Below are 16,310 nucleotides of genomic sequence, written 5' to 3' on the forward strand. Positions count from 1 at the left end.
CCTTAGCACTACTTCTTACTACCTATGTGGCCTTGGCAGGTCATTCATCTCATCTAGTCTCAGTTTCTTCATCTGCATAAAAGCAACAAGAATAGTACCTACCTCAGAACACTGTTGTGAGGATTAAACGAGACAGTGCTTTAGAGCTGCACTGTCCAATATGGTAACCACCAGCCACCTGTGGTTTTTGAGCACTTGAAATGTGGCTCGTACATATTAAGATGGGCCGTGAGTATAAAATACACACTGGATTTTGAATACTTTTAGTGCCAAAAAAATGCAGCAAAACTCAATAATTTTTTTATATTGGTTACAAATTTAATGGTAATATTTTAGATATATGGGATTAAATAAAATGTTATTAAAATTAATTTCACCCATTTCTTTTTCCTTTTTTAAAAAAATTTTTATTCTTTTTCCTTTTTGTAGTGTGCTGCTTTAGGCTTTACCATGGTGCCTGACACACAGTAAACACTTGGGAATGTCAGCTATGTTGTACCAAAGCATCTCCCAGCATCAGACATTAGCCCTGATGCCTCCCTCCTGAGCACAAGCCTGTGGCATGAGGCTAGGGGTGTGTGTGTGTGTGTGTGTGTGTGTGTGTGTGTGTGTGTGTGTGTGTGTGTGTGTGTTTTAGCTTTTTTTTTTTAATGCCATATGTCTCTGTTGATGGCTCTTTGATTCTGACTGGAGTGGGCCTTCAACCTTACTCCTCATCCCTTGAGGAAGGAAGATGTCTTCCCAAAAAGAATACCATACCATAGGGGTCGGTAAACTGTTTCCATAAAGGGTCAGATGGTCGACACGGTAGGTTTTGCTGGCCTGTGGTCTTGGTTGCAGCTATTTGGCCATTGTAGCGTGAAAGCAGCCATAGATGGTGCATAACAAAGGAGCGTGTTTGTGCACCGACAGAAATTTATCTATGGACCCTGAATTTGGAGTTCGTATAATTTCCATGTGTCACAAAATATTATTCTTTTTGTTTTTCCCAGCTATTTAAAACCATTTTTAGTTCATGAACTGTACAAAAACAGGCATGGGCCAGACTTGGCCTGTGGGCTGCAGATTACTGACCTTGCCATAATAAATGCCATGTACATTTAGCAGCCCAGAGCCTGGTTTGATTGGTTTTTCAGGTGTATAGAACCTAACATTTAGTTTATATTGTACCATTTTATTTTTTTTTTACTTTTAGTGGGTTTTCATTTGACCTATTTTATACTCAGTGGTCTAAATGGAACAAAATGTTATTTATGAAACTATTATTTATTGAGATATTTGCAAGCAAGGGGAAGCAGGAGAGAAAAAAATTAAAGGAGTATGTAGGGACCAAAGGAAATTTTTTTGTTTGAAATACTTGTGTTTTCTGTATGGATTGAATTCACTGAAGAGTTCCTTGGCTTAAAAGTGACATTAAACCACGAAGCAGAAACATATCTTAAGGTTTTGTCTTCCATGGATCTGTGGTGGAAACCCCATTTCCCACTTTGTCCATCTGTGATCAAAGAAAATGCTGAATAATGAGGGTATTGATGAAAGAATATTTAATAACTTGGTAAAGAGGTCAAAACTTTTAGCTGCAAAAGTGATTTCCTTAAGTTCATTATTGTACATTACTGAACAGCAGAGAGCTGCCAAAAGTAATTAACCGGGAAATACTAAGCCAGGCACATATATGGTGGAAAATTCTTTTTTTCCCGATAGAGAATATTTCTGGACCTAGTTGGATTTCCAATTACACACTCTCCTTCCCTTCAGGGATTTTCTGCAGAGCTGTCTGGTGAACACAGATGTCAGAAGAGGCAGCATATGGCATTATGAAGTGTATTTAAAAAGTTAAGGAAAGGTTAGTTTTTGTGTATGCTTATTACACAACTTAAAAATAGCTTTGACTCTATTTGTAAATCAAATGATGGCCAGCTCTCAGGCCTGTGCCAAGTGTGAAGCTTTAAAACAAGGTTTCTTTTGAGTGGCTTTGGTGGCATTGGGAAGGAGAAAGCACTGCAGGAATTTTAAGATCTACTTTCTCTGTTATACACAAAAATGATCTGAGTTTTACAGAGATATCTGCAGTAACGTTGAGAAGGACTTCACAGAACAGAGGGCATCTTTAGTCAGCGATTAAGAATGCCGTGCAGCATTTTAAGAGGTGGTGACTATTTCCCTTGTCTGCGTAGAGCCCGGAGCTCTGGCAAAAGGGAGAAAAAATGTTCACAACAATTTGCAAATACAATCTATTTCATCCTCAACCTAGCAACCACAGAGAAAGAGATGACTATTTCTCATCTGCACTCCTACCACTCTGCCCCCGATTTTATATTTTGGTGCCGTAAATTACTGCTAGAATGTTCGGACGTTCAAATAAGACTTACTAAGTGCCTAGGAAATTCCAAGCTGCCCTTGTAAATTTAGAGGGAAGACAACAAGTTGCAAAGAAATGTCAAGTACTTCAAGTCGACCTTTTAATAAGGACACATGAGACAAGTGAGCGGACTTTAAATTGGATCTCTGTACATCCTTTGAGTCACTCCCTGAATCCAGCAAGAATTAGGGGTGGGTTGGGGCCTCTCTGCTCCTGCACCCCAGCTTCTGGGGGCAGCTGTGTGTTTCTTGGGTCTGTGATGGACACGGTCACATGTCAGAGCAGTGAAACCCAGGCATGCAGTCTGCCCCCTCTTCCAGTTTCTCTTTAATGAGAAAACCCCTCAAAGCTTTGACTCTGTGAAGAGTCCCATTAAAAACAGAAGTTCTGTGAGTGGGATTTCCTGCACTTCACATCTGGGTGGCTGGCTTTGAACCGCTGAAATGCTTGCCCTCCAGTTGATCAACCTACTAGGTGTATTTGGATTGTAGACTCGAAGCTGTTTTTCACTTTCTCCTTGCTTAGTGTCACTTAGATAAAAATAAATTATGCCCCCTTCCCCAACACACACACAGACACACAGACACACACACAGACACACACACACAGACACACACAGACACACAGACACAGACACACACAGAGACACACAGACACACACAGAGACACACACACAGAGACACACACACACAGACACACACAGAGACACACAGACACACACACAGGCACACGCACACAGACACACAGACACACACACACAGACACACAGGCACACACCAGACACACACACAGACACACAGACACGCAGAGACAGACACACGCACACGCAGACACGCACACACACTCGCAGTCTTTAGTCTTTGTGAGATTGCCGGTGATGGGAGGTAGCCAGTGTGTCAGGCCCAAAGGAAGCACATTGTTTCCTCCAGTCACTGGGCTGACAAAATTGTCAACCCCGATGGTTTATCCTAAAGTCACGAAAGATCAGTGACTCTCAACAACCAAGGGTGTTGTTGTGCTGGGGCCCAGCTCCCTGCAGGTTAGTATTTCTGATTCTATCCCACTGTGGGACGTTGTGGTGGGTACCATGATGTACCACCCGGAACCAGCCTGTCGGGGATGAAGACTCACTCCCTGAAGCTGCTGGGAAGGTTGCAGCCCGCCGCCCTCCAAGCCAGCTTCCTGGGGGCTGCCCCGCTAGGGACACTCACCCTGCCCCGGGGGAACTCCTCCTTGGGTGGAGGTCCAGCCCCTCCCCCCAACTCAGGACGCCTCTCGGGGGTCAGCGCTGCTTCTAAGGGCGCCCCGTGGACGCGGCGTGAGCCTGTGTTGAGGCTCTTCCCCTCCTCCTCCCCAGTCCCGCCTCTGCATCCCTCCCCTTCTCTAGGTGCGGGGCCCAGGCGCACGCCCTGCGCTTGAATCACCATCTCAGAGTCGGCTTCCCAGGGAACCCGACCTTGGACACGTGTGGTTCTTGTTTCCTTTGAAGATTGGGTTTTTCCGATCTTGAAATTAGCTTCAAACGTATGAAAACGGTGTAGTGTGAAGAACTGATAAAAAAGAGTTAAGAAGTTTTCTAGTTTTTATATCCTTTCCAGAAGTTCTTGTATAACACGAATTGTTTCAATTAGCTCCACCATTGCAGCACCTATAGCATAACTGAGGGCTGGGAGAAACATTATGGAAGAAGGATCTAGGTTCTGGTGATGACTAACATAGAGCCGAGGAGAGCCGGGAGTCCAAGAGGATTGCGATCTTGAACCTGTGTGACTGAGGCAATAAGGGTGTCAACATACACAAAGAGGCTATACACAGGCTGTGCAACTTTTATAATAATCAAAGGTGGGTAGAATGCAAGAAAAAAAGTACAGCTGCTGTTCTTCTTCTGAGAGGCAGTGGCTTAGAATCTTAGCTCCGTTACTTCTTTCCTGTGTGACCCTGGGGAAGTCACTTAATATCTCTGTGACTCAGGTTCTCATTTGTAAAATAAGGATAATAATACTTAATATTGCTAGTTGATCTTTTTTATTTCAAACGTGTTCCAGTTATCTATTGCTGTGAATGAACCTCCCAACACTTAGTACCATCAAACAACAATGGTTTATTATTTCTTACGAGTCTCACTCACTCCACTTGTACACACAAGTTTGATGATTATTCGCCTGAATCAGTTATTACCATTATTGTTGTGAAATTTTCTAATTCCATGATTCCTTATACATTTATTTATTGGAATTCTATGGTAAAGAATAACTTTTTCTGAATATATATATATATATATATATATATATATGTAGAAATGAATCTGTTTGCTGTACAGCAGAAACTAACACAACATTGTAAATCAACTATACTTCAATAAAATAAATTAAAAATTGTTAAAAAAACCCTTTTTCTTCTCCTTCATTTAGTCATCTATTAAATTATGTATCAGCACAAACTCATACTCTTATTTTATTCAGTAGGTTATAATCCATTATTTATTTGAATGTTCAAGTTATCTGACCATTATCATAATAATGTTCAACTTGAACGTTCAAATAATTAAAAATATTCTTTTCAGATTTCCCATATTTTCCCTGTCCACATGCATGGATAGCCTTCCCTGTTATCAACATCACTCACAAGAATGGCACATTTTTTTTTTTTTTACCAAGGATGAACCTGCAATGATGTATCATAATCACCCAAAGTTCCTAGTTTACGCGAGGGTTCACTCTTGGTGTTGTGAATTCTGTGGGTTTTGATGAACGTGTAATGACATATGTCCATCATCATAATATCATACAGAGTATTTTCACTGCCCTAAAATCCCCTGTGTTCTGCCTGTCAGAGATCAGTTGACAGTATTTATAGGGTCTATTTCTGGGCTGTCTATTCTGTTCCATTGATATATTTGTCTATTCTTTTGCCAGTATCACATGGTCTTGATTACTGTAGCTTTATAGTAAATCTTGAAGTCAGGTAGCATTATTCTTCCAACTTCGTTCTCCTTCAGTATTACGTTAGCTATTCTGGGTCTTTTGCTTCTCCAGGTAAACTTTAGAATCAGTCTGTTGACATCCATGAAATAACTTGCTGGGATTTTGATTAGGATTTAGGATTGCATTGAATCTAAAGATCAAGTTGCGAAGAACTGATGTCTTGACAACTAAGTTTCTCTATTTATGAACATTGAATATCTCTCCATTTATTTAGCTCTTTGATTTCACTTATCAGAGTTTTGTAGTTTTCCTCATCTAGATCTTGTACACATTTTGTTAGATGTACGCCTATTTCATTTTTTTTGGTGCTAATGTAAGTGGACCTTGTAGTTTAACTTCAGATTCTACTTGTTCATTGTTGGTATACAGTGACCATAATATTTTTAGTTGAGAATACACTCTCTCCACATGTGCTGAGCTACCTGGTAAAGTCAGAGAAAATTCTGATGTGTGGAGGATATTCTCAATTTCAATTTTTTCCCATATTGAACTGTTTATGTGTTTCAGCCCAAATATTTTGCAGGGTCTGCCTATGCCTCTTCTCAACAAATAGTTTTCCAAGACAGAACTTGTTAGTTGTCTCTATTTATGGTTCTTTTGAGTGTTTCATCAAGTTTAGTTGCTGCACCATTATGGGGCTTCTCAATTTCCCTTCAATTCAGTATAGACTATGCCTCTCCCATTAAAAGCAAGAGCTTAATGAACAGAAGTTTCTTCCCACAAATGGAGATGTTCTCAAAGCATGAGTATACAATTTCAAAGTTAAATCTTGTGCAGGTTAAACCCATCTCATATTAATATTTTGCTAAACCAAAAAAGATCCGGGACAAATAATCAGAACGTGGGGATAACAGTGCGACCCAGATCATTCTGGTGAGGGCTCGCCTGTCTAAAAGGCCTTTTGGGGTCGGGTCCAGCCTCATCTCTACTGGCTCTCCTGCCTCTGATCGTGTCTCACCCAGCTCTTCTCTTCAGTAGGCTTCATGCCTTTGCACTTGTTGCTGCTCTGCCTGGAAACTGGTCCCCTCCATTCTCACCCGGCTCCTTTTTCCTTATCCTACAGCCCTAGACTCTGCATCATTTCCTCTAGGCGCCTCCCGTGGCCCCTCTGAAGTGCCCCCCACTCTCCCTCTATTGCAGCCGTTCTGTGTGGACCTATATCTGTTCAATTGTTCCTCCTCCTTCACCTTTTCAAGACATTCTTTGTCCAGTGTCCTAATTATCGAAGAGTCCTGCTCCTTGCTTCCTATGGTGACAGCTATTAGATAAACTGATCTGTGCTGTGTGATAAGTGACTTTGATGAGTTGCTTATCTGCTCCTGAGAACATACTTGTATTTCACTGAGGCCCACTGGGGCAGTGGTCAAAGTGGGGTGCACACATCTGGGAGTCACAAGACCAATTATAAGGGGGTAGGTAGAAAATGTACTAACTTTTATTTCCATTATTTTATTGAGAAAAACTAAAAAAGTCAGGTTTTCTAATATTTATATTTTGGTTGAGAAAGTGCACGTATATAACTTTATAAATCTAACTTGACATGGTAACATGCACCAAATATTTGTGTCGATTGAGTGCTCCATCATAAACATCTGAAGCCCACTGCCATAGAGGCACACTGACATGCCAGTGGGTGACCCTTCAAGCTTTCTGGTAGTGTAATGCCATGTTTATCAAGTGTTTCCTACATGCCAGCCACTGTTCTGTACCCTTTACAGGGATTGGCATACTTATTCCTTACAGCCACCTTGTGTGATTGTCTTCATTTTGTGGATGAAAAAATTGAACCTGGAGAATCAGGTAACATGTTCAAGGACAGGACTAGTACGTGGCTGATTTGGGATAGAACCTATGTGGTCTGATTGCAGAGGCCACTTGCTTAACCCTCGCTCCATACTGTACCCGTCTGTTCCCCTGGGGTGGGCACATGTGGCCTCCAGGTGGAGAGGGACCATGTGTGTCTTGTTCACTGTGGTACCCTTATAAGTGTTTCTTAAATGAATGAAGGAACTGAGGGCCTGTCACCACCTCTGAATTCATGTCCCTTAAATGGGAACTTTGAATAAGTTCTCTTTTATTTTTAACTTGAAACATTTTTTCCCTTGCAATAAATAGAGTTGATGAGAAATTGGCATGAGTTAAATTAGCAGTCTTTGTTTAGGAACTTACATGAAAAAAGCCTGCATCATTTTAATACTAATGGTCAGTTATGAGTCCCAGCTCACCCCTGACGTGACTAATGCCTTCCTTTTTTTCCCTTGATCATGAGTGTATGAGAAATGAACCTTAGAAGTGAACCTCAGCTTCCCTCTGTACACTGTATGAAGTGTCCCTCAAACATGTACAGCCTTAAAACAGCAACAGGAACAGCAGCAACATACAAATGGAAAAGAGAAGCAGAACGTAACTAATTTGTTGGGAGAGGTTTACCCACGGATAGCCTTTTAAGTCTTAATTCTCTGGCACAAGGATATGTAATAATCTCTCAGGTGTTCTGGGATTTAATAAAATTGTTTTGGTTTGGCTAAATAAGTTTGTGATTCTGTAAGTTTGATTCCCTCTACATCTGAAAGACTATTAAGAGAGTCTTAACAAGTTTTGTATTATATCACTATATTTAAATTATGACCGTTTTCTTCCCTGTTTTCCTTTTAGGCTCTTTCAAGACACTTATTCTTCCATCAGTAAGTATTTATTTAAAAAATTTGCTTTCAGAAATATACATTGCGTCAGTGAAATAAATGAATTAGTATTTTATTGGCTTTTATATTGATTTACATTCCTTGCGAGTGTGATTGAGTTCAGTTCCAAGTTCAGATTGTTTAAGATTAATATTACTTCAGGGAGATTGGATATTAGCCTCTTCAAACTCACAGTGGAGATTTTCCTCTCGTAAAATGGAGAACTTCACTGAGGGGGACTGGCTTGGGCTGTTAGCATAGGTACCTGGGAGGGCTGGGTCCTGCTTCTGCCTTAAGGAGACTTACAGTCTTGGGTGTGTACTTAATGCTCCGTCCCAGTTTCTTTGTCCTGGAAAAGGGCAGTGCTTCACTGAGCGGAATTGTACCCTGAGGCAAAATAAAACAACAGTAATTGATACTGACCCTGTCTTTGCTTAAAATTTTGATTTTTTTGTTTCATAATTTAATTTTTGCATCACTTTTGCTATTTAAACCTATTTAAAATATTAAAAAATTTTAACTGTTGATTACTGAGTTTTTTTGGCACGCTCTTAAATTTTGCACTTGAGGCAAGTGCCTGGCTCCCCTCACCATGGTCCCGGTCCTGGAGGAGGGGATAAAGGTATAGTCTATTTCATAGGGACTACCTTGGAGGTGAAATGAGATGTGAACGTGCTGTAGCATCTGCTACAGAAGTGGAAAGGGTTATTATTTTGTTGAGAGAGTCATAAAACCTGTTTATTAAATATTGTTTGTGAACTAGTCCTGCTTCTCATAGCTTTCATTTGGAAGTTTGTGCTTTTATTACTGTTCTGTTTTGGAGCTTCACACATTTAATATACAGTCGAATAGAACATAGCATCCACCAAGAGGACAATTTGGTGTACTTTTCTGGGACTAGGTGACTGATGACTTTGACCCTGACAGATTACACCCTTATGTAAGGTTGACATTTCCCGATGAGCCAGGTTCCCCGTTAACTCTTGAAGGTTACTTATCAAGCACATTCAGAAACCACATTCATTTTGGGGGGATTCTTAGAGAATATAGTGCTCCCAAACTGTCCTTTACAAAAATTACTTATATTCCATAGCTATTATGTTTCGTACCTATTTTTAAAAAATATTGATTTATTTGCTTGGCTGCGTTGGGTCCTAGCTGTGGCATGCGGGATCTTTTATTTATTTTTTATTTTTTATTTAAAAAAAAATTAACTGTGTTCTTCCAGTGTCTTTTTATTTTATTTTTTGATATTTATTTTATTTATTTATTTAATCTTTAAAAAATTTTCGGCTGCATTGGGTCTTAGTTGCAGCACGCAGGATCTTCATTGTGGCATGCAGGATCTGTTGTTGTGGTACACGGGCTTCTCTCTAGTTGTGGCATGTGGGTTTTCTCTCTCTAGTTGTGGCACACGGGCTTAGTTGCCCCGTGGCATGTGGGATCCCTGGCCAGGGATTGAACCTGCATCCCCTGCATTGGAAGGCGGATTCTTTACCACTGGACCACCAGGGAAGTCCCAGCGTGGGCTCTTTTAGTTGCGGCATGCGGGATCTTTAGTTGTGGTGTGTGGGATCTTTAGTTGTGGCATGTGGGATCTAGTTCCGTGACCAGGGATCAAACCCGGTCCCCTTGCATTGGGAGCGTGGAGTCTTAGCCACTGGACCACCAGGGAAGTCCCTGTTTCTTACTTATTATTATGTTTGTACTTACCTTACTAAGAAATATACTGTTGTAATAATAGAAAGTGGGGTTGGGGGGAGGGAAGGCCTAAGCAGGCAGACGTGGGGAAAACAACCCAATCTTAGTGACAATAAGACATTAGGCTGCATTAATGTGACCTCAGACATTAGGTGCTGGCCCCCCAGTGTCTGTGTCCATAACTCTGTTGAAAAAGTATTACAATGAGAAGATTAAAATAAATCCCCTGTAATATAATTGTCTGATAGCAGAAGGGGGTGAGATTTCAGTTCAGGAATCACAACTCAACGCATAATAACTGTCTGCTTTCCTCAAAGACGTCCGCAGTGGCACGGCCCGGAGTGTAGCAACTCTGGAAGGAGCAGGCATGTGGGCGGACGAGGGCACTCGGGCTGATTCCAATAATGTGCCTATAAGCTGTACTTGTCCCAATTAGCTACAAATTTGGCTACTATTAGTCTTTAAAGTCTTAACCATATGAAATACTAATCCCAACATCCTATATTTGTCTTTAATATTATGCCATTTCTATTGTATGTAGATATAGCAATTATTTATTGAAAGATTTACCAGGAGTTATATTTAGGACTAGATCCCTTTTTAGTAAAGCAAAATTTTAAAGGCTTAGTCATAAAGTGTCTGGGAAAATTTGATAACGCTTGACAAAAATAGAAGGTTCTGCATTTTTACGAGTGTTCAATTAAAATAGACCCATCTTTCCAAGTGCTCTTGCATTCTGATGCTTGTAGATGTAATATTTTAAATTATTTTTTAAGGTCCTCATGAAGTTTTGCTATAAAATATGAATATATTGGCTGCATTAAAACAAATGTATTTTTAATATCTGACTAGATCATTGTTTCTGTTTTTGATACAGTAAAATCAGCCTTCAATAAGAAGTAAATAAAAAACAGAATTTACGCTTAACGTAAAGATTATTGTTTGTACAAAACGTGCTAGAAAAAGTTTCTTTTTATTCTCTTTGTAAATAAATCCAACTTAAAACAAGGGAGTGGTTTTTAAAATTAGCATGCCTAAAAATTTTTTTTAAATTTTATATTGGAATATAGTTGATTTACAATGCTGTGTTCGTTTTAGGTGTACAGCAAAGTGAATCAGTTATACATATACATATATCTATTCTTTTTTAGATTCTTTTCCCGTATAGGTTATTACAGAATATTGAGTATAGTTCCCTGTCCTATGCAGTAGGTCCTTGTTGATTGTCTATTTTATGTATAGTAGTGTATATATGTTAATCCAAACCTCCTAATAAAATTAGAATGCTTTTAAAGTTTAATTGCTAATATATTTTAAAATAGAAACTATCATCTTAAATTTCTCAGTTTTATTTTGAAAGTTATTTGAAACTACCATGACTTTTGGTAACTGGAGTTATTAGTGAAATAAAGTAGGATAAATACTATTGTGTTGTTTGTTTTCTTAAGACAGTTGATCTTTCAGAGAAGGCGAGATGGTTTTAGACGGCCCAGATTAGAATAAGGAATCCATTTACTGTCCATCAAGAACCTTTTTGAGCATGCCTCTATCATCTACCTGGAGAGTTTGCGTTTATGTATACACAAAATAGACTTAGCATAACTGAGAATCAACCATGCTCAACTCAGATGCTCGTTGATATTTTGTTGATCTAAGCCCTGGGTATTGTATACCCCCAGACTCTTATTCTGCTGCCAGACAGTGTCTGTATCTGGGAACTATGTCTTTCCCCAGCTCTGTGACCTCAGTTCAACACGTAGGATCCAAAATCTCTGTGGGTAAATAATTGATTCTTGTATAAGAGATGAGGAAGTCTCTTATTAGGGAACCCCTTTATTACCAATTCTGGGAATCCTTTTTGGTCATTGTGTCCCCCAAGAAGGTGGGAAGCAATTTACCAGCAGAGATTCAGGAGCTTATATTACCTTCTGGGTCCTCTCCACTGTGGGAAGCAGGTTACAACCCACTGCAGGTCTGGCACAGAGAGAATCTTTCATAAAGATTGCTTAACATCCCCAGTATTTTCTCCAGTCTCCTTCTCATTATGTCCCTCTACTGTTACCAATGGATGACCAAGGTCTCTACTGACAGCCAGCGTCCATGGTGACACCCTAAGCGGTGCAGTGATGGCTCATTGTTCATAGGGGCACACGAGGTCCACTCTGACAACTCCATATTGTCATCCTAGACTTTCCAGCTCTAGGATTAGCACCGAGGCTTTGAGGATCCCAAATCACCTAAATTTTACATAGGGAGAGGTGGGGTTTCTAACAGGGAGAATTAGGGTAACCGAAAGGAACAGAAAGATAGTCAGTACCATCTCCTCTTGTATCAACTCCCTGAAGGAGGATGGAGCAGGGGACAGAGTAAAATGTTTTGGACACTTTTGTGTTAATTCTAATTTTCTAACTCTTTGACATCCTCGTGGTTAATAGGTCTCTTTAGTTTCAGACCTCTGCATCATTAATTTGACGTCAGTCTTCAATCTACTCTCTGTTCTGGGGCCTCTGTGCCACTAGAAATGATCAAACTGTATCCAAATCATAGAGAGAAATTCCATCTAATATATTTTTTAAGCATGAACTATTTATAAATCTGTGCTGTATACGAGCAAATGATATGCTGGTTCCTGGCATATATATTTTCCTGCTTACGGTATTAAGGACTCTGTTTAAGAGAATCTGAGGCCTGAAGCATCACTTGAGAGAATAGAATATAAGGATGCAAGTTCCAGGCTAGATTCTGAGCCCTCTAGGGCGTACGTCTTTGGTTCTTGTTGAATCCCAAGCACCTAGAACAACCTGGAGCTCTGAAGTGCTCAGTCAACGTTTATTTATTAAAGGAAAGCAAAAATCAGTACCAGAGGTCATTTGAAGGTGATATTACTGATTGTTTCTCCTAATAGTTTACTATGAAAGTATCAAATATCCAAAAAACCTGAAAGAGTTTCATAGGGAACACTCCTATAACCACCACTTAGAATCTACTGTTACCATTTTACCATACTTGCTCAATCACGTATTTATTCATCTACTCATCTCTCCGTCCATTAATTGATCTTATTTTTAAAATGCATTTCCAAGTAAATTGCAAACACCGGTACTTTTCTCCCTATTTCCTGCTGACCACTGTATTGGTGGTTTGTTACGTTTCCTTCATATTCTTATCCATATTGCTGGCTTTTTGGTGGCTGCTCTTTCTGGAAAATCTCCTTGGAGCTCTCTGTGGACCACGCTTATTTGCAAAAAGGAGGCAGAACATTAGTTTCAGAATCTCAGGTTTATGAATATGAAAATGAACTAAAATTCAGGTGTGCTAGTTATCGATTGTTGTGTAACCTGTTATCCCCAAAGTCTGGTGTGAAACAACCATAAACTTGTATTATTTCCCACAGTTTCTGTGGGTCAGGAATTTGGGAGGCATGTAGTTGAGCAGTTCTGAGCTGCCGATGGCAGAGCTGCCGTCATCTGAAGGCTTCACCAGGCCTGGGGGTCCTCAGTAAGGTCGCTCTTCACGCGGCTGGCAGGTGGGTGGTGGCTATTGGCTTCTGTTCCTCCCCCCGTGGGCCTCTCACAGGCCTCTTGAGTGTCCTTATCACATGGCAGCTGACTTCCCCCAGAGCCAGGAATCCAAGAAAGAGAGAACAGGCAGAAGCTATCCTGTTAATGCTAGTTACGTCTCCAGCTGGACTGTCTCCAGTGCGATGCCTTCCTAGGGAATTTTCTAGGAACACATGTGTTTCACCCAGTATACTTTCGCTCCACCCCCATTTAAGGTGCCCTCTGTGTTTGGGGCACCCAGACTGTGAGTGGAGACCCTCCCGAATGCTCCCATGCTTTACTCTGTAGCCTTATTCCTAGGAGGGGTTCAACCCCTGAACTTCCAAGCCACAGGAGTCTGCCCACCAGGCCCCAAATGCCACTCAGCTGGCCCAGCTGAGCCATTAACAGGAACACAAAATATAAAGTGTTTAGGAAAGTGGCTGGCACACAGAGGGCTCTCCGTAAATGCTCATTATTATTCAGACAGCTTAGTATTGGCACAGGCGTCAGGGAAGTCAAAAGGATCAGCTCTTTGAAGGCCCAGGGGCAGGAGGGGGTTATTGGGAGTATGAATCTCTCCAGCTTTGCAAAGCAGGTGCCAAGGTGGCCTCTCTGTACCAGCATCAGTTCTCTTGCTACTGAGGAACCGCAGAAAGTTCTACCATGCAAGGGATGGAGGCGTTCTCATCTAGCACGGTGTTGGGTGCAGCCTGCAGTGGATGACCTCAGCTGCACACACACCTGGGGCCTCTCCTGGTGACAATGGCAAGCCTGGTCAGTAGCACCCCAGCTCCCCTATCCTGTTAATGACGCAGGCCTCATTCTACTCTTGAGAGGCAAGTCGCTGGGAAATGAGGCTCTACCTTTTTTTTTTTTTTTTAAATTAATTTTTACTGGAGTACAGTTGCTTTACAATGTTGTGTTAGTTTCTACTGTACAGCAAAGTGAATCAGCTGTACGTATACATATATCCCCTTTTTTAGATTTCCTTCCCATTTAGGTCACCATAGAGCACTGAGTAGAGTTTCCTGTGCTGCACAGTGGGTTCTCATTGGTTATCTATTTTATACATAGTATCAATAGTGTATATACGCCAATCCCCATCTCCCAATTCATCCCACCCGCCCCCTCCTTTCCCCCTTGGTATCCATACATTTGTGCTCTACATCTGTCTCTATTTCTGCTTCGTAAATAAGATCGTCCATACCAATTTTTTCAGATTCCACATGTATGTGTTAATATACGATATTTGTTTTTCTCTTTCTGACTTACTTCACTCTTTGTGACAGTCTCTAGGTCCATGCACATCTCTACAAATGACCCAATTCTGTTCCTTTTTATGGCTGAGTAATATTCCATGGTATATACGTGCCACATCTTCTTTATCCATTCCTCTGTTGATGGACACTTAGGTTGCCTCCCTGACCTGGCTATTGTAAATAGTGCTGCAATGAACGTTGGGGTGCGTGTGTCTTTGTGAATCATGGTTTTCTCTGGGTATATGCCCAGGAGTGGGGCTCTGACTTTTGAAGGGAGGTGGGTCAGACAAATTTTGGACATATTTTAAAACCACCACATGCAGGCTCTTGTTAGAGTAGTATATAGTTCATCCCGGGTTTGATTCTCAGCCAGTGACCTGGAACAACTTCCTTTACTCTTCCAAGCCCCAGGTTCCTGGTTTGTAAACTGGTATTAGTTAGAGCACCCACCGGAAGGATTGTTGTGAGGTAGAATGACACGGTGTGTGTAGGCTGAGTGTGACTTCTGGTCTGTTCATGCTAGAAGGTAGGATTTCCATTAGTGATAGAAACAGTAAAATAACGGTGCCATCAAACTTACCAGGACCGTGACACGATGCACAAGATACAGGAAGTGAGTGCATCCTAGAACAGGTGAGAGGTCCTGGAGAGAGTGTGGCAAGAAAACAAAGCCTGTGCAAGTGTGCCTTTCACCCGTGGACTGCCGCAGACAGGGCGAGACCCGGAGAAGGGTATCGTGACCCACAGTGACTGTCAGTGTGGGAGAGTTTGTACTCGGGATAGGAAGTGACAAGGTGACTGCTGACAGAGCTGTGGGACGTGGTTCCTGCCGTCCAGGAACCCTGCGGTTTAACTGGAGAGCAAACTCCAGGATGTCGAAAGAGAGAAAACACATTGTTTAATTTCGGTGGTTAGGAGGGACGCATGTTTCAACATCGCGATTACTTTTGATAATACTATGTATTTAAAATTTCAATTCTCACTTACAGTTAAAAACACTTTTGAGGTGAAACAATGAGACCTTGATACATCTGATGTCTTTTTTCCCCCAGCTACCTCTGAACAGTGGTGATGAGATTTATGAGCTCCGTGTCACTGGACGTGCCCAGGATGAGATTTTATTCTCGAATAGTACGCGCTTATCATTTGAGACCAAGAGAATGACTGTCTTCATTCAAACAGACAAGCCCCTGTATAAACCAAAGCAAGAAGTGAAGTTTCGTGTTGTTACACTCTTATCAGATTTTAAGCCTTACAAAACCTCTTTAAACATTCTAATTAAGGTGAGTGCCAGACAGAAATAAAGCTGGGGGTTCAAAGCCGTCTCACTGAAGCTCTCTTGGAAGTTCTGCTCACATTGTTGTTACTGGGATGTCTTAGGATTCACGTGGCTAAGCTTCCCTCGCAAAGTGGGATGGTTTCTCTAGGAAGGGGGATGGTACAGCACTGGGTTAAGAGCTCAGGCTCCAGAGTCAAGCCTGCTTAGGTTCCGGTCCTGGCTTCTTCATTGATTGATTCATTTGTCAAACATTTATTAAACTTCTGTGTCCTCGATACAGAAGGTGAGTCCCTGCTTACATCGACTTTTTATTCCAGTGGGTAGTGGACAGACAATATATAAACACACAGATACATAAAAAAAGAGTGAGAGTGTGTGTGTGTGTGTGTGTGTGTGTGTGTGAGAGAGAGAGAGAGAGAGAGAGAGTTTGTGCTTGCTGTTTTCTATAGGGTTGTTAGAGAAGTCCTATTTGAACAGAGACCTATAGGAAATAAAAGAATGA

At 41.2% G+C, this 16,310-nt stretch overlaps 1 protein-coding gene across 1 annotated transcript in view; it reads left to right on the plus strand.

Annotated features, from left to right (window-relative positions):
* CD109 (CD109 molecule) overlaps nt 1-16,310 on the plus strand; it is a 128,007-nt gene that overhangs the window by 10,923 nt on the left and 100,774 nt on the right. Inside the window, exons 3-4 of the mRNA XM_068551617.1 lie at nt 8,002-8,030; nt 15,582-15,812. Of these exons, the coding sequence (XP_068407718.1) occupies nt 8,002-8,030; nt 15,582-15,812 (260 nt within the window). The remainder of the gene's footprint in view (nt 1-8,001; nt 8,031-15,581; nt 15,813-16,310) is intronic.

This window comes from Eschrichtius robustus, chromosome 9, assembly GCF_028021215.1.
Source record: "Eschrichtius robustus isolate mEscRob2 chromosome 9, mEscRob2.pri, whole genome shotgun sequence".
Taxonomy (NCBI): domain Eukaryota; kingdom Metazoa; phylum Chordata; class Mammalia; order Artiodactyla; family Eschrichtiidae; genus Eschrichtius; species Eschrichtius robustus.